Raw genomic sequence first — 26,650 nt, 5'->3', positions numbered from 1 at the left:
CTGGTGCTCATATGGGATCATGGTGCATGTAAGGTGAGGACTTTAGCCACTAGGCTACCATGGGTGGCCTTCCTATCATATGGATTTGACCATAGTTATGTGAGGTGGTCACAGAAGGTGGCTGGGAACCCGCATTTACTTTTAACATATCGGTTACTCATTACTATGTCAATTAATTCCATAATGATGTAAATTTTTGCTGATGGTATGTTGGAGCTTTCAATTGACTGGGATGATACTCTGCTGGCTCTGTCATCAGACCAGAGAGGGTATACCTAAGAAGCCGTTAAACTTGACGGGACAATAAGATGCTGGACTCTATGTTTGGTATACGCTTGCAATGGGGAAATCTCAACTGAACTTGAACTGTGGTTATGCAACAAGGTGGAGGAATCCACCATGGTGGGAGGGTTTGGGGAGGGGTGGGGAGAACCCAAGTATCTATGTAACTGTGTCACATAATACAATGTAATTACTGAAGTTAAATAATAAATAATTAAAAAATAAATAAATAAATAAATATGGCTAGGAATTATTTCTTATATAACACTTTTTCTGAGTTACAGTTATTATATATTGAAATTATGTGTGGGTACCACTGTGCACATTAAAAATTCAACTCACTATACATATTTTGTAATAAATCATGTTTACAAATTTAAAAAATTCAACCTGAGAACTACACAGTTTAAGATGAAATTTCTTACAGTAAATTATTTCAACACTACAGTGACAAATGTACTCATTGTACTTTCAGCATATATAGAACTGACTAGTTTAGAATTTATGAGCTTACTTTTACAATTAAATGAAAGCATACAATTTTTTTCAACACAAACCTTTGAGGTAGGGTACTTGTTGAAGACTCTGAAAATGGCTAATTCGGCAGCAACAGTCTTTCCTGATCCAGTGGGTGCTCCAAGCAGCACATTACAGTCCGTGTGATAGAGTGTGTGAAATATTTGTGTCTGTACAGGGTTGAAGTGGCTAAAATTGTATAAGGCTTCATAGGCTTTACAACCCAAGGCTGTAACTGGTAGAGGCTGAAGATCCAGTAACTCTGAAAAGATCAAACAAGTATCACTATATAAAAATTGAAAAACATTAACAATGCTATCAATATTGTATTTTACAGGTTTACAACAATTCTTAGTTCTTCAGAGATGAAATAAAAGCTTAACCTAAAACTTGTATGCCAATGGTAGATTTTTTTCCCCATCTCCATATGTATCATAATGACATTCTCTAACTTCTTGGGCATTTCCTCTGAATCAACCACAATACCCTTTATTTCTCTTCCAATCAGAAAAGTAACTTAAATGTCTAGCTCAATTTATAAATAAATGAAAACCATCTGCAAACTTCTCTAACAGAATAGTTACTAACCACAAAATACTTGGATTCAGTTGAACAGTGACTTAACCAGAGTAGCTGAGGAAGCCAGTGTTATAACCAAAGGAAGTTGAAATCAATTTAGGATAATTGCAAGATACAAATTTGGGTGGGGGATTTCTATGGCAGAGCGCGACTGAGTAAAAACTGGGGCTGTGGTATAGTGTGTAAAATCGCAGTCTTCAATATTGTAGCACCCAGTTTGAGTTTTGACTGCTCTACTTTCGAACAAGCTTCCTGTTAAGAGCCTGGAAAAAACAGTGCAAGATGGTTCACATGCTTGGGCTCTACCACCCCTGAGGGAGACCTGGATGTTAACTAATTTAGCATATAGTTGAGCGTCCCTACTCCAAAAAACCTAAAATTAGAAATGCTCTAAGATTTGCAACTTTTTGAGGGCTGATACATGTTGAAATATGGGCAGAAAGTTTCATATTTTATTTCAATATGATATGAGTAACACTGAAAAACACACACTAAAAATATTGTACAACACACATAATTAAAATTCAAGCAATGTTTGCAAAGTGTGTATGCTGCATACATGGATTTCAGCTTTAGACTTGGGTTCCTAATTTGAAAAAACTGGAAACCTTCCAGTTCTAATACTTTTGGATAACGGAAATGCAACTAGAAAAAACTGTAAGTAAATTTGAGTAAGTCCAAGTAAAAGAAGATATCTACAAATTTTCAGAGGCTATAAATTCAATCATAAACATCTGGAATAAAAAAGCAGATAGGCAGAAATTATAGTGATTACACATAAAAACAGACAAGATGGCACAGTAACACAAATACAGTTTCAGGCTTGGTAGAAATATTAGAATTGGACCAAACTCAGTTTAATGCTTTAGCAAATCAAACAAAATAAGCTCCATCAATAAAATTTACACAAAATACGTACATATACAGATGTAATTTTGAAAAGTTTCATTTCAAACTATGATAACCAGTTAGATTTTGGTTGAAATTGAAAATCTTTAAAAGCACATTTTTCAACATGAATTAAAACAACAATTAACAAGCAACATTTTACCTGTATGAGGAGGATGTCTCTCTGGTAGAATCAGATGTTGGAAGTTGATAATACAGACAGCTTCAGCACCTAACCATCTGTCAGACACTGCTCGGATGTAGTATTGGGAAGGCAAAGGTTCGAAAATAGGTATTGTGAATACCAGTAGTTGAGCTTCTTTAGTAATGACCTAATGTGAAACAAAATCTAAAATAAGCATGTATACTCATATGTTATAAATGCTGAAATAACTCAGGATGTATTAAAAATAAAGAATTTATCTAGGATACACAAATAGCTGAAAGACTCATAAAGTAAAATAGCAATGATTTTCTACAGCTGTATACCCTATATTCTCAGCACAAAGTTTGCCTTCTCTGATAAAAATAAACCACAATTAAATTTTCATTTACATAGCAATAAATTGAGTCTTTCTTTTGTGACTTACAATTTGAATATTCTTTTCAATATATGATTCACTATCTTTTCACGCTGTGTGTATGTAACACTGAAACTTACTATTTAGCAACCTATTTTATATACTACACACCTGAGGAAAATGCTCTAAGTTAAGCCAAAGGTTATAATTCAGTGTTTCAACAATGACCATATTTAATAGATTAATACTGTAACATTTAATTACTATCTTCTTAAGCTAAATGGAAATATAAGCAATATATATAGCTTTCTTGGTACTATCAAATCATAAGTACACCAGGTAAAACCAGAAATTTTTGATTTGTAATTGTTTTATAACAGCAAAATAATGGTATCTCCACATATATATATATTTACCTGCTTTTTTAAAGTGAGAAAATATTCTGAATGATAAATATGATCATTTGTAGGATCTTCTACCCAAATCCACCAGGGTTCTCCAACAGTTCCATGGACCTAGAAGAGAAACAGTACCATCGTACCATGTAAATTGTAACTTTCCCAAGGGATAATGCTATCCATATACTCAGCAACTATTTCTCTCTGTGTCTTTCAAACACCTTTGCTGAAACACAAATTACGTGAAGTTCAATGGCTTTAATATATTTACAATGTTGTACCACTGTAAATACTTTAGAACACTTTCCTTCCCTCCATAAGAAATCTTTTAGCAATTAACAATCACCACATAATCTCTATAGATTTCTCTATTCTGTACATTTCATGAATATAAATGAAATCATACAATAAATGGTCTTTTGTAACTGACATTTTCCACTTACCATTATGGTTTCACATTCATCTATGTTTAAGCCAGCAATAACACTTCTTTTCATTGACAAATAGCATTCTACTGGATAGATATATCACATTTCATTTATCTATTTTAATCCCTCACTTTCTCCATTCCTTCTCTTCTTTACAAAGCTCAGCCTTCTTGTGATTCAAGAGAAAGGGACACATCCCTCAGTATAATTTTCATTTGCATAAGTCAATCAGTTCCCAGCAATCCCCTGATAACAGTCCATGGTAAGGGACATGACAAATTTCAGCTCAATTACACTGGTAAACTGAAAAGAAAAAAAAAGTCTTAGGATCTGTGTCATAGGATGTAGAATAAAGGAGAAAGCATAAGAGAATAAAGTATTTTTGAAGGATCTATAACTGTCAGCAGAGCAAAGAAATGAAAGATCCTGGCCCTGAATAACATCATCGTGAAACAGAAGATTCCATGTGCAGGGTCTAGTTTACTGATGAATCTTTTTATTGTTCAAGATAAAAACATTCCTGCTTCACTCAATTTGAGGAAAGTCATGTTTTCCATTCTTGAAGCAAGCAGCATTTTGCCTGACAAAGTTAGCTATAAGGCAATTAAGACCTTCTGTCTTACTAATAAATTAAACCAAACTGTGAGTGATTTATCATGGATATTATAAGAAAACACTGTGGGAAAAAATGGATTCTTCTATTCATTTCAAGAACATGTCATTAAATATAAACATCTTGATATGGATTTATAAGAACCATAATTTTGTATTTCAGGGAAAATTTCACATTTATAAACTATACTTATCCAATTTTTAGAGAACTTCTGTAGAGAATATAATTATTGACAGATTAATGTTCACAGAAGAGGAAGATGGAGGAATTAAAGGTTTGACACTGAATGATTAATATGGAACTTGGCTAGGATCATGTTTTGATAATTTAAGAACACAAGATGAGCAAGATCCATTCACATCACATACGTACTAACATCAGGTAACATATCTAACTGGAACCTTCAATAATGTGTGATTGGTATTATTCTTCAGTTGCTAATTTACGTGTCTTTCTCCATTACTTTCTGAAAGCACAGACTCAGGCTTACTTGCTCTTGAACCTACAATCTTTTTGTTTTTAATTATTGGAAATCCGGATATACAGAGAGGAGGAGAGACAAAGAGGAAGATCTTCCATCCGATGTTTCACTCCCCAAGTGAGCCGCAACGGGCCGGTGTGCTCCGATCCGATGCCGGGAACCAGGAACTTCCTCTGGGTCTCCCACGCGGGTGCAGGGTCCCAAAGCCTTGGGCCATCCTCAACTGCTTTCCCAGGCCACAAGCAGGGAGCTGGATGGGAACTGGAGCTGCCGGGATTAGAACCGGCGCCCATATGGGATCCCATTGGCTAGAGGTCCACCCCAGAAGTTAAGATGGTGCTTGGAATGCCTCCCATACTGGAGCAGCTACGTTAGTCCTGGCACTGCTCTCAATTCCAGCTTTCTACTACTGTGCACCCTGGAAGACAGCAGATGATGGCTTGGGGGCCCTTGAGGGTGATCAGGTCTGAGTTCCTGGATCCTCATTCTGGTCCCATTCCAGTGAGTACCACTGCAAGCCTCTAGGGTGTGAACCAGCATATACGAGATCTCTGCCTTTCTGCCTTCCACACGAATTTCTTAAATTCTGATGGAACAAAAAAGGGAACATGGTATGTCCTTATATAAATGTAACAACAAGGAGCTATTGAAGGAGAATAATAATAAGCAAAAATTAAACCAAGACAGAAAAGTCATGGGAATTCAAGGATATTTTGAAGAATGACCATGTATAGCTGCTAAATATTCAGAGAAATTAAGAAAATAACTCAGAAAACATCATGTATCATAGCAACCACTCATTGTTTCAAGACTACTAGCGAGGAATTAGTCTCAGCAATAAAAACGAATGTGACTAGAAGAAAAACGTAGAATATTTTTTCTATATGTCCAATATTGAAGGAAAGGAGAATGGTAATTTGAGAAAAATGACATTTTTAACACTGAGAATAATTTTTGGTAGGTTATAATAACAGAGAATGTAGACATAGTAAAAATGAAGACAACACACAAAAACTCAATGAATATTTTTGAGGGCAAAATAAACATTGCCATAGTGTTTTTAGTGAACCCTCAACATATATTACTTTTATTAGACTTGCTATCTGCCTTGGGCCAAATGCTGGAAGTATATCTGAACCGGCAATTCAGATTTTCTTTTAGCATAGGTATGATTATTCTGCAATTCTACCTGATCATTCCAAGTAAAGTCAGGATATATGGTGAGTGTCACTCGGAGGACAGTCCGCGTGATGGGCTGAATGGATGCTTCCATCGTAACAGAAGGAATCTGATGAACACATTGCTTGACCTTCAGTCCAATATTCACATGATGCAAAATGTGACCTGTAAGAAAAATATCCCATAGAAGAAATGTGTGCAGGAAAAAAATAGCTATATAATCTTACTTGTAAATGATTTCTGATGTGATTTTACTGCTTGTTTTATGATTCGCTATGTAGAATAGCTGACATTCTTGACCTGGCATGTTTGAATATTTTGTAATAATTAACCTGATTTAGAAATTCATAGCTCTGAAAACCAATTATCAAGGTTTCTTCAGCTATTAACTGGGTTCTTAAAATCACTAATATCGATAGCATTTAAGTTATAATAAATAGACCCACCTCTGTTAAGTTAGTTTATGACACAATACAGAAATATTTAGAATTTTGTAGAGATAGCCATTTACTTACTATTTCAGAACTTTGTATCTATAAGAAATGCTTCAGCAATCAGATGTAGCTCACCAATTCATATTCATTTTCAAAAAACAATATATATAAAATATAAAATGAAACCAATCCAGCACAAAATGATTCCCTTACACATATTTTCATACTCACTCTAGGAAAGATATATATGTATAAGTGAGTGAGGGGGCAGGAGTGTGCAAACTGTCATAAACAAATGAGAACTGAGTACAAACATTTTTCTTCTTTGAGCAATTAAGAGGAAACAAACTGTATTTTTACTGCCAAGATTTTCTGTATGTTCTGGATTTCTTTGTTCTTGAATGCATAATTTTTTAAAAAGCATACTTGTTATCAAATGCCTGTCCAAATTTGAAACTAAAATTTATCTTCCATATTTATTTGCTTTTAAAGTTTTTTTAAAAATTTATATTGTTTTTAAAAACATTTTACTTACATAGTGTGAACAAATTTATTTCATAATATAGTTTTGGGGCATAGTGACACTCTTAAGTACAAATGCATAAATTTCACTTTCTTAAAGAATGCTTGGAAAATATTTAAACTTTTTATTTGAATTTTATTTTTAGTATTGGTTACATAACTGAGAGAGATACATACTCATGTGGGCCTCAGATTAGCGCGGGTAAAGCCAGACAAGGAGGAAAGTGGATGGGACAAACATCTGTTTATATTTTTCTCTTGTATGTACATGCTGGGGGAGAAGAGGGGTGGTGCTTGCTGCCAAACTACAGTAGCACTTGGGGATGGGAGAGAGTCATTTGATGATGCATTAGAGACACTGATGTGGGGAAGAATATTCCGAGGGTGTTACTTGAATAATCTCAAGAGTTCTGAGACATTGTTGGCTTTGCTGCCCCAGGGTTGAGAAAAGCTTTCCAAGGTCTACTGGCTGACAAAGCCCACTTTAGTGCATTCACAGACCCAGGAAAATGCTGCTAAGCTGGTCTTTAGTGCACCAGCAGCTGCTGTGGCCCAGTCTAAGCTGGCCCGCCCCAAGTCTTAACATTCACCAGCAGGTGCTACATTCTGGTTCAGTCTAGGCCATCTCACGCCCCAGTTCTCACTGGCAGGTGCAGCAGTCTAGCCCAGTCTGGCCCACTTCCAGCCCCCACATGTTGTGGTCCAACCTGTCCTGGCCTGCATCCCCGCCCTGGCTCTCACTTGTGCCAGCATGCGATATGGACTGATACTGCCAGAGAAGCCTGGTCTATCCTGCTCCTAGCCCTGACTCAACCTCATCAGCAGGAGCTGTGTGCCAGGAAAGAAGTTCCCCAATGTTTCCAAGTTCCCCAAGGTCTGCTCCTAGCAACAGACCTCATGTGTGCCAGCAGGTGCTGCTGTCCAGACTGAATCACTGCTGGGAACTGTGGTCCAGCCCAAGTGGCTCATACACATTCCATTTCTCATTGATGGGTACTATAGCACAGCCCAGTCAGGCTCACATCAGTCCATCCTTCACCCATTCTGGCTTTTGCAAACTCCAGTGGGTGCTGGAGTCTAGCCCAGTCTGGTCCGCTCACAGCCCTGGCTCTTATACTCACTAATGGGAGCTGCAGCCCAACAGAAGAGTATCCACCAAAGTTCTATCAGGCCTGCTTCTTGACCCTGGTCTTGTGTGTGCTGGTGGGTGCTCCTCCAGCCTGGCATGGCTTGCCTGCAGTCTCAGCTCCTGCTGGTGGGTTTTGCACTCCAGCCCAGCTGGGCATGACCTACACCCTGTTCTGGCCCTTGTGTGTGCCAGCAGCTGGTTGTGACCTCGCCCAGCTTGGCCTGTCTCCAGATACTCTCTACGCAAATACAGACGAGTGCTGCAGCCTTGGCTGGCATGGCCTGCCCGTAGACCTGGCTCCTGTGCTCCTCAGTAGGATCTGTGGCTTAGTAAGGGGATTCCCTAAGTTCTTCTACCTGGCCTGCTCCCAGCCCTAAATCTCATGCATGCCAGTGGGGCAAGGGGCTGCCTTGGCATGGTCTGCCCTTGGTGCTGGTGTTTGCATGTGCTGGTGGGTGCTGCAGTCTGGCCCCTCTCAGCCTCCTCCCAGCCCCAGCTACAGCCAGGAGGGTTCCTGCCAAGTAAGTTCTGTGGTGCAGTCTGGCTTGGTCTGTCACCACCCCAGCTCTTCATGTCCCCTACAAAATATGACTTCAGACCTGGTGTTCTCAGGTTCTGCTGAGTGCTACAGCCCAGCCTGATGTGACCCATTCCATGCTCTGACACAGCAGGGTTCTGTGACACAGCCCAGCCAAACATGCCCCACAACCCCAGCTTTTGTGTGCAGCAGGTGGCAGGTGATGCTATTTAGTCCTGTCCAGGGCTCCCAGGTGCGTGGCTGCCTTGGCCTGACCCAGACATGCCCTCTGGTTTCCGTCCTGTACATCACTCTGTCTCAGCTCCTGCATACCTGCAAGTGCAGTGGCCCAGTCTGTGGAAGCTCCCAAAAGTCATTACTACCCTATTAAACATATGCCCAGCCACTCCCATTGCAGTAAGTTCCCAGACCTGGGAAGTCAGAGTGGCATGTCCAGGTCTGGAGTTCCCCAGTTTCTCCCCCTATCTTTAAAAACAAAACAAAACAACAACAAAATAGAATAGGCAACTATGCTAGCACACTGGTACAGCTAACACAAATTTGGCATTAATTAGCCCAGAATGCTCACTAGCTATTGGCTGCTTTTCTCCAGCAATGTAACACTTGCCTAGGTACAAGGCAACCTATAGCTGGGAGATAAAAATTAATTTTCATTTTTTCTGTTTGAGATAGAGGAAGAGCAGAGGGAAGAGAGAGAGAATGAGAAAGACACAGAGTCCCACAAACGGGTTCAATCCTCAAATGCCTGAGATAGTACTCACTTGCAGGTTGGGATAGGCTGAAACCAGCAGGCAAGAACTCAGTCCGAGTCTCCCATATAAGCAGCACACACAGATGTTTGCACTGTTCCCTGATGCCTGAGTATGTGCATCAGCTGAAAGCTGGAGACGGGACTAGAACTCAGGCCACCAACTCAGAGAATTTAGCTGGAGTGTTAGCTGTGAGGGGAACCATCTAACCCTGTAAGTTTTATTTTTACGGTTAGTTTGTGTTCAGAAATTACTTAACATTCGGAGTGATTTTTGCTTGAGTTTAGATAAAAAGATATTTTATAAATATAAATTTGTTATAAGTAATATTAGAAGTTGTAATATTTCCTTTTACATTTGCTATAATACTGTGTTTACACAGAAAAATACATTCAAACAGTTTGGCTCGCTTCTTACCTATTTCGTCTTTCCTCATGTCTTTCAGCTTATCCACAGTAAGATTTTTTTCTTCTAATCTTGTTAGAATGTGTGGTGGTAACACTGAGAACTGTCTCAAAGGGCTAGCCCAACCCCAAAGCCTCTTGTCGATAACTTTACTCAGATTGAGGAGCCTGTAGGTCATGGCGGGCCACCGTTTCCGCAGAGCAATTTCAAAAAGAGCACGAACAATCCTAGCTGCATTCTGAAAAATAAAAGGGAAAATGCATAATTAGAGCCAACGTGTTTTAAAATTTGTCAGCCAATTTATTATACAAACTTAGTTACAAAAAAGTGCAGGTCAAGCTGCATCCTTGAGCTGTGTATAGCATCTTTCCTTATGTAACCTTTATGTCCTTCATGTTACTTGGTTAATTTCCAGAAGGTACTCTTGTAAACTCTATTTTTATACCTTATAAAAAGAAATGAGACAGTGTAACATGTTTAAAAGACACGTTAAAAGAACTTAGAATATGAGACAAGTTAGAATGCCCCTATGAATGTATGTTCGAGTGATTAATTCATAAGGTGACTGAGAAAATCAAGATGAGTTTAGAAGCTGCCATTGTTGTGTAGAGGGTTAAGCTTCCACCTGGGACACTGGCATCTCACTTGGGTACTGGTTTGTGTCACAGCTGCTCTGCTTCCAACCCAGTTGCCTGCTAAGGTACCCAGGAAAGCAGCACAAGATGGCCCAGGGGTGCTCACATGGGAGACACATATAGGAGAGCTACAAAAACTTCCTACTTCCTGGCCTTGGCCTGTTATAGCCCTGGCCAATGGAGACACTTGAGGAGTGAACCAGCAGATGGAACATTTCCATGTTTCTCCTTCAACCCTGCCCCAGAAACTTTTTAAAATAAATATATATTTTAAAAATACTGACTCCATGATTGAATCAGCGAGGAAAAATTAGGGTGGGATTAGAGAAAATTTTAGTTTGATTCTAAATAACTATGTTAATAGTTCTCTATAAACCGAGAAATGTTTTACTTCACTAAATGTTTACTAGGTATATTTGCTGGTGTTAACATAATGATTTTACAGAGGGGCATATCACTGGTTTAAAAGACTGAAAATTTGACCAGAAGTATTTAGGTGGTTGGTTTAAACAACACTAGATCTAGGTTTTTATTCCACACTTAACCCTTCAAAGTGTAAATTCAGTAGTTTGAGGATAACTTCATCAACTGACACACAGAAAGTGTTAACGATGGCTGAATCATCTTCACATGTTCACCAATAATCACCATCTGTTTGCCTCTTTCCCTCTATCAGCAACTTTGTAGACTGATTTAGTGAAAATGGTTTTAAAAATCATGGACTTCAGGAAACTTTATAATATCCAAAGAGTTTGTATTTGCACATGTAAAATATTATCTGGATGACATTAAAATGATAAAAAGAGACAAAAAATAAAGACTACAAATAGCAAAAAAAATAAACAAACAAGCAAACAAAAGAAGAATCAGGCTAAAACTATAAGGTAGAAATGACCAGAACCACAAAACTTGGTTTTATATTTTATGTAAGATGTACATTTGTCTCTTTGGAAAACTGATTGTATTTCTTTTTCAGTACTTGAAGCTTAAAGTAAAAAATGGTATTTAAAAATCTGAGGATAGTTATGATATTCATTAAGAATGACAGAATAGGTCTTTTTAAGGATCCAAAAATGATCAATTAAGTGAACCATCCGCACCCACACAGGCTTGCCTGCAGCTTTCCCACTTGCTCTTACCAAAACCACCAGGCTCTGCTCCCAATTTTGAAATATAATTTTATATTTTAGAACCATGACTGTTCTTTAAAAGTTAAGAGAACTACGAAGAAAAAAATCCATGAGAAGATACTAACAGAACATTTTAATCTGGAATTACATGAATTGGGTGGGAATAATGACCAAAATCTGTAATAGATACAAGTTATACTAAACATATGCTTTAAAAAACATTGCTAACACTTCTGAGCTAAGGGCTTACCCCAGGAGCCCTTAGAAGAAAGTGTAGCAAACACAGACAGAGTGGAAAGGACTTGTGTAGTCACCAATGGCTTCAATTTAAAATAAAATGAACTCAGTATAGTTTACTTGATGTACTGAAGGATGAAAAATCCATATCTATTCAAGAAAAATCAAAAATATTTTGAGAGATAATCTTAAAGTGAGGCTGATTTTCCTGGGTAGCCGGCATGAAGAAAAGTAAGTTTACACATGAAGCAATTCATGTTTGGTCTCTCAAAATAACCATGAATTAAGCAGAAATATTGGTAAATTACATATCCAGAAAAGGGAAAAATCTTATCATTTATTTGAAATGATTAACTGCTTTAACATAGGAGTAAATCATTACAAATATAAAATGAAAACAATGTATTTCTTTCAGAAAATGACTTAAAATGAAAGGAAGAAACATCGATTTCTATCGAAGCTATAGGATTGTTTCTTGTCGTTTGTTATCTACTACTTATAAACATATTGGCTCATGCTTTTAAGCATTACACATTTTCAGCTATTTCAAAGCATTCCTGGAAATTTGCAGCAGTTAATAACAATTTATGTGACATAAACCTTCTTCCCGTACATTAAATCTTCGAATGAAATTACAAGTAATACAAGCATTTTTTTCTTTAATCAAATAAGATTAACAGTTTCTCCCAATTTAAAGGAAATACTGCTAAACAAATAAAATATCAACAACAGTATTTCTGAAAAACAAACAATAATCTTTTAACAAGAATGTCTTGAAGGGAAATCTCTCTGAAACTTAAGTTGGACAAAGAAAAAAACAAAACAACTATTTCAAAAGAGGTGTGGAACACAAGTCATATTTTTAAAAGGACGTAAATTATGGTATGTTTGCTCAATTGGCTAATCTGCCACCTGCAAGTGCCTGGAAACTGTACTGGTACCAGTTTGTGCAGCCTGGAAAGTAGCAGAGCTTGGAAAAATAGTAAAGCCCTGGGACCCTGAATCAGCGTGGGAGACTAGGAAGAAGCTCTTGGCCCCTGGCTTCAGACTGGCTCAGCTCTGGCCACTGCAGCTATTTGGGGAGTGATTCAGCAGATGGAAGATCTTAGTCTCTCTTCTCTGTAAATCTGCCTTCCCATAATAACAAGTAAATAAATAAAATGAACCATAGTTCAGTACTCACATCTAAGAATCAAAAACAGGGAAAAGAAATTACTTTGAAAAAACAGATCTGCTGAGTCCACTGTGGTAGCCTAGCAAATGGAGTCCTTGTCTTAAACTTGCCAGATCCCATATGGGCGCTGGTTCTAACCCTGGTAACCCTGCTTCTCATCCAGTTCCCTGCCTGGGAAAGCAGTTGAGGACAGCCCAAAACCTTGGAACCCTGAACCTGCATGGGAGACCCAGAAAAAGCTCCTGGGTCCTGGCTCCTGGCTTCGGATCCATTCAGCTCCGGCTGTTGTGGCTGCTTGAGGAGTGAGCCATTGGACAGAAGATCTTCCTCTGTCTCTCCTCCTCTCTGTATGTCTGACTTCTCAATAAAAATAGGTAAATCTTTTTTTTTTGAAAATGGTAATTGCTTCCGCCAATGTATTGTGGTGATTGTTTCACAATATAACCAAAAAAGAAGTTAAAAACTTTAAATATGTGTAATTTTTATTCATTTCTTTTTTTTATCAGTTCTGTATTGTTTCCTTAATATATTTGATGTAAAAGGGGAATTTAAGAGAGAAGCCCCACCCAGTCTCCCACCCATCCCAGGTCCCAGATGTGGGGCATGCTCTGAAGGTCTTGCTCAAGTGGTTTTGATAGTTCAACAGTTCTGAATTGCTGCCACTCTCACCACTTCAAGCACGATGAGGTCGTTGGAGAATCCACTGATTGACATAGTACATCATAGAATCTCCGTTTGCCCAGTATTTTCATTGCCAACATACAGCTGAGGTGGTTGATTGACTTGTTCTGTCCTCTGTTTTTTGATGGTTAGGGTTCTGAGTCCGGAACCTCGATTGGGGGGGAACCTCAAAGAAGCTTTTTGTCTGAGGTGTTCCCAGACCAGATTCATGTATGTACTAGCAAGCACAGGGCCCGGCAGTCCATTGCCCAAATCAGCAGGTGGTTGCAATTGCTGGGTTGATTCTGTTTTCAGCCCTGTCTTCCACCGGAACCAATGGGTGTTGCAGTCCAGCCTGGTTCTGCCCAGCACATACTCGACCCTCACATAAACCAGTGGGAGCTGCAGCCTAGTTGGAGCGACCCACAATAACCCCAACCAAGCCCACCCCCTACCCTGGTTTGCCAGTATGTGTGGCAGACTAGTCCAGTCTGTCCCACATCCCCTTCTGCTCTCATACATGTCAATGGGTATTAAAACCTTGTTCCATCTAGCCAGCTCAACTATCTAGCCTTCACAGATGTTGTTGGGTGTCTGTCTAGCCCCAGCCCCTGTCCTAGTTTTCATGCCCTCCCATGTGGGGGGGGGTAACCCAAGAGGGAGGAGCCCACTATTACCCTCCCAGGCCACTCCCACTCCCACTCCCAGATTATGCGCTCTCCAGGTGGTTCTGTGGCTTAACTGGACAGAACTAGCCAACTTCTGCCAGCTGATGCTGTGGCTAAGCCCCAACAACCCTCACCCACTCTAATTGTAGATTGTGCCAGTAGCAATAATCAGCCCAGCCTGGCTTTTCCCTGATCTGGGCCACAGGAGGCCCACAGGTGTTGTAGCCCTGCCTAGTCTGGTCTACCCCCATCCCAGCTCATGCTCTCCAGTGGCAGTAGCTGTGCAGCAAGGGAACCACCCTTATTCCCCTGCCGGCTCTGCTCCCTCCCTTCCTGATTTTCATGTGTGCTGGTTGGGTGCTGCAGTCACATCTGGCACAGGCAACCTCACCTTGGCATTCTGTGTTGTACACTGTTTTTGTTGCAACCAAACCTGGCTCAACCCACACTGTGTTCCAGCGTTCGGATTTGCCAGTGGATGACGTGAACTGATTCAGCCTGTCTGCCCCCCACCCATACCAAATGTATGCCAGTGGGAAACTTTCCATGACCTCTTCTGGGCTGTTTCCCTCCATGCTTCTTGCGCTTACCTGCCGGGTCTGTGTCCTGCCAGAGGAGTTGCTCAGGCTCCTCCATCAGAACCCCTCCGAGTGCCAGATTTCACGCATACCAGTGGGACCATGAGCCAGCCCTACTCAGTTCACCTCCTGTCCTAGCAGGAACAGTGGCTTTTCCTAACTGGCCTTCAGCCCATTCTGGTTCTTGCTGTTGGATGTTTCAGCCCAGCCACAGATCGTCCATACCCACATATAGCTCATACATGGCTCAGTTGGGGTTGAGACCTAGCCTAGTCCGTCCCACATTTACCCTGGTCCTCCAGAACACCAGAAGGTGTTGTAGTCTGGCCTGGAATGCTGCGTCTTGTCCCAGGCCACACTTGTGCCAAGGGAGACTACAACTGTATCCTGACCAGAATGCAGCCCCATTCCAGCTCGTGCGCCCCTTAGTGGGAACCTCCACCCAGCTAGGGTGTCCCTTAGCTCCCCAACTGGGCCTGTTCCCAGCCATATCACGTGCATGCCAATGGTTGCTCTGACTCAGCTTGGCACAGCCTGTCACCTTGTCGCGACCCCTGCCTTTTGGACACTGTGGCTCAGCATCCATGGCTCACGCAGACCAGATGGTGCAAGAACCTAGCTGGGCATGTCCTGTGTTCCATCCTGGTTTCCAATCTTACTTGTGGGCTAAGGTTTGTTCAGTACTGCCCAGTGCGCCCGTTTCATTGCCTTTCTATACACTGACAAGCCACTGGAGCTACTAGTATATATTCAGTAAGACTTAATAATAAAAAGTAGATATTTTTTAATATTTGGTTTAGATTTCAAAGGTCTCATAATGCTTTAGCATGCTTAAAACACTGTCTCTAAGAAATGAACATTATCACTTATATAATAAACAATTAGACTTCAACATTTTAAAAAGTATAATAGAAATTATGGCAACATTAAAAAAAAAAAACAAGCCAAGCACCTGCTCTCAACACCCCAGTACTGACTTGGAACAGAATATATAGACTACGTAACAAGAACCATTAGTTTTCAGGCAAAAATTCAAGTTTGGTGACACATTACGAACAACATAGTCACAGCATAACATGGATTCATTTCTTAGCTTATAGAAAAACAATAAAGAGAAAATGGGAAGGTAATAAGGCTGTTACCTGTGCAACATATGCAGAATCTGATATGAGCGAAAAACTGTCCATCTCTCCCCGGCTGATATAGGTTTGAAGTAAGATGTTTATTTTGCCATAGCTATTTTCCACACCCCCAGGAGCTGAGAGTTCACAGAAGTTGCATAATAAGGCATCTAATTCCTCTATTTCTTCTTCTCTGACCTATAAGAATCAACACTTTTATAGTAACCTTTAGAAAGATTAACTGAAATGATTATATTGAAATTAAACATTGTATCTTTAAAAGTTTCTATCCATTTTAACCTGACAATTTCTTACTACACAGTTAAATAATACTAGGTTTCCCACTGGTATTTAATAAAATACAACATGAAACTCTCTTGAGGCTGATACAATTACATTTTATTATTCATCACCCATATTAAAGGTACCATTGACATGTAAAAATCTGATATGCTGCAAAAATTAAATCTTCTGACCTCACCATCCTTCAACTGATGAGATTTCATTTTTTATTTGACCAGAGTAAAACCTCTGCCCAATTGGATTAGGGCAAGCTTGAATTATCTTCAGATACATTCATTAAAGCCACATATTTCTACACAATATAACATATTCATAGCTTAAAGCTGTGAAGTACTATTATTTCAGAGTATTAAAGTTTTTACTGTTAATAAGATTAAATTACAATAAGGAAATGTTCATATCTATGATTGAGTCACACATGAACTTTAAATTTTTCAGTGAACTTTATAATTCAAATAAACCAAAAACCATATACTACATTATTTGGTAGTTCCATTACTGTTAGACATATTCAAGTTACTTGATTTAAGATTTAAGCAAAGATGTTAGCTCTGAGGATAATGCTATAACCAAGGATAGTGGATAGTACTGATATATGGAAGAACACTGCTCATATTTCAAAGGTAAAGTATCACAAAAAAACCCCACATATTGTATCAGGAATAATCAATATAAGCTTTTACAAATGAGCAAGTGTATGTATGCAGTATTCATTTTGTTTGACCTTCAAATAATCTTACCTTGATTTGATCAAATTCTTCAGCTTTGGAAACTATAGCAAAGATATCACCCTCAGTTTTGTGTGCATCAAAGAGTTCATTAAAGGTCTATCAAGACAGATATTACATTTAATTAAAATTAAAACTCTAATAAAATATTTTATAATAAAACGTTATTGTAAATCACACAATTTTAAAGAACATCTGAGTGCAAATCAGTGCAGTTATACTACACATGGTCTAGTACTCCAAATTATGATTTTAGTAAACATTACCAAATTATCAAATGCTGAAAAATATTATTAAAACATAATTTGCCAAGGAGGACCTTTAAAAGCAAATGGAACAGAAAGAGCACTATGCTCAGTGAAATAGTTAATCCCAAAAGAACAAATATCATATGTTCTGACATAAAACAAAATTCATGCAAAATATAAGATCAACAGATACATAGGTTAACAAGTATAAACATGTATTCACCTAGAAGAACTGTACAATGGAGACTAGCATACCACAACGTGAAGATATGTTACAGCATGCAACTCTACTCCCAATGAAACTGTTAAAATTTATCTTGACAATAGGAGGCTGGACTTGCTACCATTACCTATAGCTACAATGTCATGATACATTTAAATAGCAGAATGATGGACTTGTGACTGTTCTGAAGCACTGCACTACCGTGATGATACAGAGAAGGGGGTGGGGGTGGGAGGGGAAATCCTTTCACCTATGGAGCTGTATGATGAAACACAAAAATTAAAAAAAGCAAATGTGTCAGTAAAGTCCATTAATGAGATATATATTAGATATATAAAGACAGTTCATCACAACATTCTGTCTTTACGTATTTTCAGCACAGGTATATGAAAATCTACACCACTGTCCAACTCCATAGAATGAAATCCGGAGTTACAACTAAAAACAAGTGCATGCCATCTTCAGGTTCTCACAATATAATTATTGAGGGTATATAAGAAACCAGGAAATTGTAATGTAAAAACAAATCAGCAAAAGGTCTTATACAACAAAGCTCAACACAATCTGAGTTCCTGAATATGAACTGCAAGTGGGTTTAGAACTGTTCATCTTCAATACAGTTGCAGGTGGGTAAATGACAAAGGTGACTTAATGTGCAAATGGATGTGAACAGGCAATACAAAAAAAGCAAAAGGTTAAGTAAATGTGTTGGCTGAGGATCCACCAGATTGCTGGTGTAAAGTATCATAATTAAAAGTGATAAACCTAAGGTGATCAACAAATAAAAGGCTTATGTGGAAAAGATGCAAAAAAACTTGAAGGTATTTTCTGAAAATCAAGATAGAGCAAATGCTAGGTTGCCCTTTTATTTATTTTTAAACTAACTGTTGCTTGATAACATGTGGATAAATTTTCAGCTTTTCATCCACAGACACCATTTCGTCATGCCCTCACATTTGAAGTCATTCAGGTTTTCAACTTGCAGGTCTCCCTGGTACACCATGGCAGTTTTAGGTGGGGATGTATCTACTGTTTGTAATACACTTATTGAGAAGGAAAGTAAGTGGGTTCTTTGTCTTTTTCCCTATTCTTATTGAGGGTAAGTTACAGAATTTACCTAAGTTAAAGGAATTTTTAAAATGAGACACTTTTTTGTGATTTTTGCATTAATAAATATATTTTGAACTCTAAAAAATATCTATACCTACAAATCAACATTTTATTCAATTAATACTGCCCAGGTTAATACCTCAATAGTATTGTATTTAATATAGTAGTGGCTTGCAGTTCTACCCAAGTCAGTTGAGGAAAAATATCCAGTTCGCTCTTCAAAGCGGATCATCTGGGCTTTGTCTAGTTTTCGTCCAACTTCAATAACCAATTGTTCTCGATGCTTTCTTAAAGTTGGATCCATCTGCAGAAAGAAAGAAAAAACAAACCCCTAAGTGTTTCTTCAGTGTCATTACTTGCAAAAATGCCTATGTGGAAATACACTTTTTCTTGATGCTGCAGATTATAATTTAAAAATACACTTTCACATATTTAGACGACAATTAGAAAATATTTTATTCCATGTAAGGGAACATTAAAAATTCATGGAGATTAACAATCTGCATAGTTTCCTCAGAAACTAATATTCTAGAATCTGAAATTCTTTTTTGACCTTACAATATTTAATGTTACAAACAATGAAAACTGGGCTCGGCAGCGTGGCCTAGTGGCTAAGGTCCTCGCCTTGATCCCATATGGCTGCTGGTTCTAATCCCGGCAGCTCCACTTCCTCTCTATCTCTCCTACTCTCAGTATATCTGACTTTGTAATAAAATCAAAGCATTAACCAAGAAAAGATGGAAAATGGAGTAGATGAATCAACCACTTCAGCTTTATGCTTCCAGCGGAAAACTGAACAAGGGGAAACCCTAAGATGGACTATGTCAATCAGTGGACTCTGCACCAGCCTCATCATACCTGGACTGTTGCTGATGATATGTTGGAGCTTCTAATTGATCGAGGTGACGCTCTGCTGGCTCTGCCTACAAACCTGAGAGGGCCTCCCTAAGAGGCCGTTGAACTTGAACTGGACAAGTGGGATGCTGGACTCTGTATGGTGTAAACTTTTAATTAGGGAATCTCAACGGAACTTGAGCTGTGGTTGTGCATCAAGGTGAAGGAATTCATGATGGGGGAAGGGTTTGGGGTGAAGGGGGGGAAATCCCAGTACCTATGAAATTGTGTCATGTAATGCAATGTAATTAATGAATAAATGAATATTAAAAATAAAATAAAATAAAATAAATCTTAAAAAAACAATGAAAATCAAATAAAAGAAAACAAGAGTAACTGTTCTCTTCCTCTACAATAAAATGAACAGGACTTTCAAACGATCAAACCATATTCCTAGTTTATCAGTTATTCAGGACAATGATAGAGCACTTTTCTCTGTCAACATCAAGATAAACAAAAGTAAACTTACTCTTTTTTTAATAAAAAAAAATTTGAAAAGCAGAGGAACAGAAACAGAGGGAGAGAAAGGGAGAGGCAGAGAGATCTTCCATCAGCTGTTTACTTCACAAATGCTACTGGCTGGGGCTGGGCCATGTGGCAGCCAGCAGTCCAGAACTCTATGCAGATGTCCCACGTGGGTGGCAGGGACAGAAGGACTCAGGCCATTTCCGGCTGTTTGCCCACAGCATTACCAGCAGCTGGATAGGAGGCAGAGAGCTGAGACACAAAGCAGAGCATGTAATGGAAAGCCAGTGTCCTAACAGGTAACGGCTTAATGTGCTGCATCAGGACACCGAGCTCACAAAGGAGTAACTATTCTTTTTTTTTTTAATATACAAATTTTATTAATTACATTTCATTATGTGACAGTTTCATAGGCTCTGGGGATGCCCCAACCCCTCCCTGTGCCCTACCCCCATGGGGGATTGCTCCACCTTGTTGCTGTATTACATTTTTGTTTTTGATTACATTGCATTATGTGTCATGGTTTTATAGGCCCTGTGATTCTCCCCCCCACCACCATAGTGTATTCCTCCACCTTGTTGCATTACCACAGATCAAATTCAGTTGAGATTCTTTCATTGCCTGCATCTACCAGGCAAGAAGTCCCGCATCTTATTGTCTAGAAGAGCTCATCAGTATCTTGGGGAGACCATCTCTGGTCCAACGGTAGAGCCGGCAAAGTGGTTTTGATAGTTCCACAGAACTGTATTGCTGCCAGTCTCACCACTCCAGGCACGATGCGGTCGTTGGAGAATCCACTGATTGATATAGTCCATCATATAGTCTAAAGTTGGCCAATTTTTTCATTGTCAACATACAGCTGAGGTGGTCGACTGACTTGTTCTGTCCTCTGTCAGGAGTAACTATTCTTTAAAAATGTGTTCTACAGGGCCACACAGTCTAGAGGTTACTACACCCATGTGTCTCACTGGACTAGCTGTGTTCACTCCCCAGTCCCGGCCACTGACAGCACTTGGGGAGTCAACCCTGAGGCAGAGTGACAGTCAGACACAAATGCCTGCAATGGCTGAGGCTGGGCCGGGGTGAAGTCAGGTGCCTTCCACGTGGGACGATCCCTGTACCTGAACCATTATCCGCTGCCCCCTAGGGTGCACAGTACCAGGAAGCTGGAGCTTGAACTCCAATCCACCCATCCCCACGGAGGATGCGGCATCCTATGCAGAGCTCACTGCTGTACCTAACACTGACTCTTATTTTGTTTTTTTGAAATTCTTTCAGAACATTTCACTGACTAGTTTCATGACATCGCTAAGTAAGAGTAGCCAATTCCATGTTTTTAAAAAAGTGTACAGTTATAATACTGTCACAATTTTGTAACAAAACATTTCAGTTATAAGAGAAGACTTGAGGATCAGCACATATTTCAACCGGGAAGATGAAAAGCAATTAAATCTCATTTATGGAAAACTGAAAGCATAGAAACGTAATGATTTCAGATTAGCTGCCTTTGAACTAGTCGCTGCTGCTGCTTTTCTTGTCTGCGCAGCCTACCCAATCCTGAAGTTTCGATTCTGCCATGGTAAAATCTACTGCACAGGAAAACGGAAAATGAAAGGAAGAAAAAGGAGCGCTTACTATTTGGACGAACACACAAGCTAAGATATTTGTAAGCTGAAGAAAACCATAATTTCTAGTTAGACTCAGCTTCTTTGCTAATTTTGATTTAGTACTGCTGACATTCATTCATATGATGTGGTGAAATGATGTTTTAATTAGATAAGAGCTAGAATGGTATCTGCAATTAAGAAGTATTTACAGTACATACAGCAGAGGTCCAAGGACAAGATTTCACAGAATCTGGGGGCCACATGGACCACACAGCTGTGAAATTCATAGGAGGAGCCACTATCACATGTATCCAATTCTTACTCTCTGCGTATGCACTGAATTGTAGAACTGATCAAAGCCTCCAAATTGTTAAGATAATCACTTACTAATGTCATCTTCTAATTTCTGAACAGGGTTTGGAAGTGACTTGCCAAAAGGAATAGATCATGCAGAAGGCTATTATGAAAATCTGTTTTCTTCATGTCTTATTTATTCCATAATTACTTATTGCAGTTAAAAAATCAGAATGTTACTATCAATTGGATTACATGTGAATACTTCATTGCTAAAAAAAAGATTCACTTAATTTGTTTCACTAAGAAAAGAGACTTAAACAGAGCAAAATAATTACCAAGGACAATTTTAATTTTCCTTTGTGTTACAGATCAAAGTCCTTTGCTTTTCTTCCAGGAATCTAACTTTTTCAAATGAAGTAAGAGGAGGAAATATTTACCCTCATACTGTGAAAGGATTATGGAACCAAAAATAAGGCTTGAATTTTTTAAATAAATGAATTTTCTACCTGATATGCTTTGTGACTGATCCCATATGCTAATGGATTTGCTCTCATCCGTACATAAAGATAAGTGTAACTTATCCACTTCACTGCTTCTTCCACGTTGGTAACTGTTCCAAGAGCAATCTGTGAATCGAGCACAAAGTAGAAGTAATGCATTAAAGTTGGACATAAATGCTACATCAAAGACCATTTTATCAAAGTGTGTAAAATTTATAATGCTATATTTAAAGCAAGTAAGCACAATAAACAAAATACTTTTAAAACTATTTAAAAATTGGTCCTGCCTCAATTAATTGAGAAAAGTACATTAGAAATATCATTTTTCAAAACTGAACTTAGTATTACAGCATTTGACTAACTAACACAGTTTCAAGAATATTTCTGGCATTCATTAACTTTTTTATATTCCATATCTTTACATTTTATTTATTTTACTTTATGTGACCACATTATAGAAATACCTAAGTGTAAGTACAACAGAACAGTAAGACAATATTCCTAATTGCATCTCTCTATTCTAATTCTGCGTATACAACTACAGGCACAACATTAGCTTTTGTCCCTAGGGACATCTGTTTTCAGGACAGCAAAGTCTAAATATACGATGCAAATAGAGTGAAAAACTTAACAACAAACGCACTAAGACAAGGTGTAGCTTACTGGGATTATACAGATATTTGTAATTGCTACGCAACCCATGGAAAGACAGTTACACATTTCAGCCATAATAAACACTGAATTATATTTACATTATACTAAGCAGGAATTTTAAAAACATTTATTTATTTGAAAAGCAAAGTTATGAAGAGAGAAAGAGAGAGACAGAGAGAGATCTACCATCCATTGGCTAACCGTCCAAATGGCCACAAAGGCTAAGCTGGACCAGGCTAAAATCTATGCCTCCCGTGTGGGTGGCAGCGGCCCAGAGTACTTGGGCCATCTTTTGTTGCTTTCTTGGACGTATTAGCAGGGAACTAGGATGACAGTGGAGTATTCAGGACTAGAATTGGCATCCAGATGGGATGTGAGGGGTACAGCTAGTTGCTTGCCTCACTGTGCCACAATGCTGACTGTAGGAATATATTTCTTAATACAGCATTTTAATGGAATCTTGTGATTAGGTTAAGTAAGTGAAACCAAAGACTAATAACTTAAAATCAGAACACTAATATATAAAATCTATGTAACGAAGACAAATGAATCAAACAACATAAACAGAATTTCAGTGAGTCTTCCTAAAAATACGTTTTGTTGATCAATGAATCCATAGGCAGCAACTGTAGTTTTACTTATGCTACTCATTTTACTTTAAAAATTTATGTAAGCCATCAAACCTCAACCCAAGTTGTTTTATCTAAACCTTTAGCTGAAAAAAATATTCTTATCATTTAATGCTTTAGCCAAAGGAAGGGAGACACTCCTTTACTAAATTACTAAATTTCAGAATAAAATAACAAACGTTCTATTTTAAAGAATGCAAAAACATTTGCTTTAATTCATATAACTTTTAATTCTGTTTAACCACTTCCATGAAGCAAAGAGATGAACACTTAACTGTCTTTTTGAGTTGCGGATGAGCTGTAACAGTACACAATTTTCAACATGAAATTATACTTACTTGTTTAAAGTATACAGACAAATACATTCTTTTGAAGATTTACATATTTATTAGAGAGTAACAAAGAGGAGGGGAAGGAGAGACAGACATTACATCTGTTTGTTCACTCCCCAGATGGCCTCAATGCCTAGGGCTGGGCCAGGAACCAGGAATTACTTTCACGTTTCCTATATGACTGGCAGGGCCCCAAACTCTTGGGCCATCATCTGCTGCTCTCCCTAGGCCATCGGCAGGGAGCTGGACCGGAAGTGGAACAGCCAGGACATGAACTGGCACCAATATGGGATGTTAAGCCTCACAGGTGGCTTCACTTACCAGGCTATAACATCACCCCGCTTATTTGTTACTTAAAATAAAAAGACAACCAAAAATATGATCAGGGAATTTCTACTTAATACTTAAATTTACATGAGTTTATTAACAAACCAATAAATCAATCACCTTACTGGTAAACAAATACATTTCATACAACGTGGTATACTATTAAAACTTTCAAAATAATGAACAGCACCAAGAACTAAAAGTGAGCCAATGAAGTTGTGTGAGAATTTCTGAAGATTTCTAAGCAGGGAGATTAAACATTGTCTAGAACTCATAGGTAAATGAAACTAGTTTGATGATGTAATTTAAAAGCTAATAGCTTTTCCAAGTTTGAGTTCACCTGTGTGACAGCTACAACTTTATTAAAAGATACAATGTATGATGTATACTTGATATTCACTTGAGATGTAATGATGTTATCTAAAAAACCATAAAACTCCTAAGAATATTAATAAACTAAATTAACAGTTATCTACTGATACTAATGGTAATTCCTGTAAAGGAAAGGTGAAAGTACGTATCAAAAACCAGAATAAGCAACAAAAGTCTTCTAACTTTTCACCAATAACAGCTCACTCTGAAAAAAAATTGTACATTCGATTTTGAAATTGATCCTTGACTGCCACCTAGTGGCAAATATTAAAATTTACTTGTGAATATTTGCTGCCACCTAGTGGCTTCTCAGAACAGGAAGATTAAATAAAAATAAGTACTTTATTCCTTTTCATATCATCTCTTTGAAATTCATTCATTCACTTCAATAATAAAATAGTGAATGAATAAAAAAATGTGAATTATGAAGCCAACACATACAATAGAGCTTAGTTCCTGGCTTCATGACATTCACTAGTAATACCGATGAGAACTATGTAACTAGTAAAGATGACATAAATGATCCTAGGGAATGGTAATAAAAGGCATTTATGTAAGTGCAAAGACATTTTTAAATCCAACTATTGCTTTTTCCTAACGTGTCGCTCATAGACTTTTTGAACACCTTCCAATATGCATAAACACCTACCTGTTTTTTGGACAGGAATTTTTTGACATTCCTATGAATCTACCAACCACTGTATGGCACATGGCACATATATTCAGAGTACTGTTAGACCCTTAGTGTAGTGGCTAAGACTCAACTCAGGACACCTGCAACCCACATGAGGGTGTTTGGGTGCAAGTGTACTGGTTCTGTGTCTTGGTGATGTGAACTTGAGATGTAGCAAGTGATGGCCCAAGTACCTGAGCCTCTGCCACCCATGAAGCAGACCTGTGATTCATCACAGTTCCTTGCTTCAGCCTGGCCCAACCTGGTGGTTGTGGGCAACTGGGGAGTGAACCCACAGACAGAAGATCTCTGTCACTGTGCTTTTCAAATAAATAAATCGCCAATGAAAAAGTTCATGGAAATAGAATGAAAGACTTAAAACTGTGCATAGAAAGATTTTCAAGAAGTTCACAAACAATGCATCTTTTCAAAAAAACTATGCATGTACTTCAATTTTTCTTTGCACCAAAATCAACTTATTTATTTATTATTATTATTTGTTTGAGAGGCAGGTGACATTGGGGTGGGCCAGGATAAAGCCAGGAGCTCCTTCTAGATCTCCCGTAACAGCAGCAAGCGTCCAAGCCCTTGGGCCATGCACAGGAACCTGGATCTGAAGTGGAAAAGCCAGGAAGTGAACCATTCTGGCCCCTTTCAAGAACTTTTGAAAATTTATTTTACTTATTTGAGATGTAAAGAGTAAGAAAGCGAGAACAAGAGAGGAAAAAGCCTGGGGTGGGGAACTCAATTTGGGACTCTCACATGGGTGGTGGGGCCTTGCTGGTTGAGCCATCTGCCTCTGGGGCTGCGCATCACAGGCTGGAACTGGTAGCTTGGTAGTAAAGCTGAGAGTTGAACCCAGGCAGTCTGATAATGGTGTACTGATGTCTCAAATGACATGCTAATTGCAGAGCCAAATGCCTGCATTCCCACAAACGTTCTGAAGCCCTACTTACAAACATTTCAGTAAACGTGTAAAAAATATCATTTATACTGCCATGCTGCTTACATATTCAACTACAGTTTTTTTTGGTGCTGGCAGTGTTAATGGGTGTAGCATCAAAAAGTTTTAGAAAACTGTAAGTGGTGCCAGCACTGCACACCAAGGCAGCACAGAGACTGGACAGTGAAGAGGACGAATGCCCAGTCTAGAGCAGGAGAGCCGTGCTGGAGAGGGACCAGAGCTAGACTGGGGAGGCAGGCCTTTAATCAAGATTAGGAAAAACTGAACAGGTTGACTGACACTAAGTAGACACCACAGGAGCTGACACTAAGTAGACACTCAGTGATGTCTGATGAATAAATTTTAAAAAGCTTCCAACACATGCAGTGTTTCTCTTTGTGCTAAATTTGGTGGCTTCATATAGGGAAGGCACTTAACCCTTCCTCCTGCCCCTCCAAACTATTTCTCTTTGAGTACAGG

General features: G+C 38.6%; 1 protein-coding gene across 1 annotated transcript in view; it reads right to left on the bottom strand.

Annotated features, from left to right (window-relative positions):
• Positions 1 to 26,650, bottom strand: part of ASCC3 (activating signal cointegrator 1 complex subunit 3) — a 312,984-nt gene that overhangs the window by 116,305 nt on the left and 170,029 nt on the right. The window contains exons 17-25 of the mRNA XM_058660479.1: positions 22,247 to 22,366; positions 18,617 to 18,781; positions 16,909 to 16,995; positions 15,887 to 16,063; positions 9,675 to 9,900; positions 5,896 to 6,050; positions 3,203 to 3,301; positions 2,429 to 2,597; positions 840 to 1,060 (exon numbers count right to left, since the gene is read on the bottom strand). Of these exons, the coding sequence (XP_058516462.1) occupies positions 840 to 1,060; positions 2,429 to 2,597; positions 3,203 to 3,301; positions 5,896 to 6,050; positions 9,675 to 9,900; positions 15,887 to 16,063; positions 16,909 to 16,995; positions 18,617 to 18,781; positions 22,247 to 22,366 (1,419 nt within the window). The remainder of the gene's footprint in view (positions 1 to 839; positions 1,061 to 2,428; positions 2,598 to 3,202; positions 3,302 to 5,895; positions 6,051 to 9,674; positions 9,901 to 15,886; positions 16,064 to 16,908; positions 16,996 to 18,616; positions 18,782 to 22,246; positions 22,367 to 26,650) is intronic.

The sequence above is a fragment of the Ochotona princeps genome, chromosome 1, assembly GCF_030435755.1.
Source record: "Ochotona princeps isolate mOchPri1 chromosome 1, mOchPri1.hap1, whole genome shotgun sequence".
Lineage (NCBI taxonomy): Eukaryota > Metazoa > Chordata > Mammalia > Lagomorpha > Ochotonidae > Ochotona > Ochotona princeps.
The sequence above is the reverse complement of the archived record's forward strand: the minus strand, read 5'-3'. Positions and strand labels throughout refer to the sequence as shown.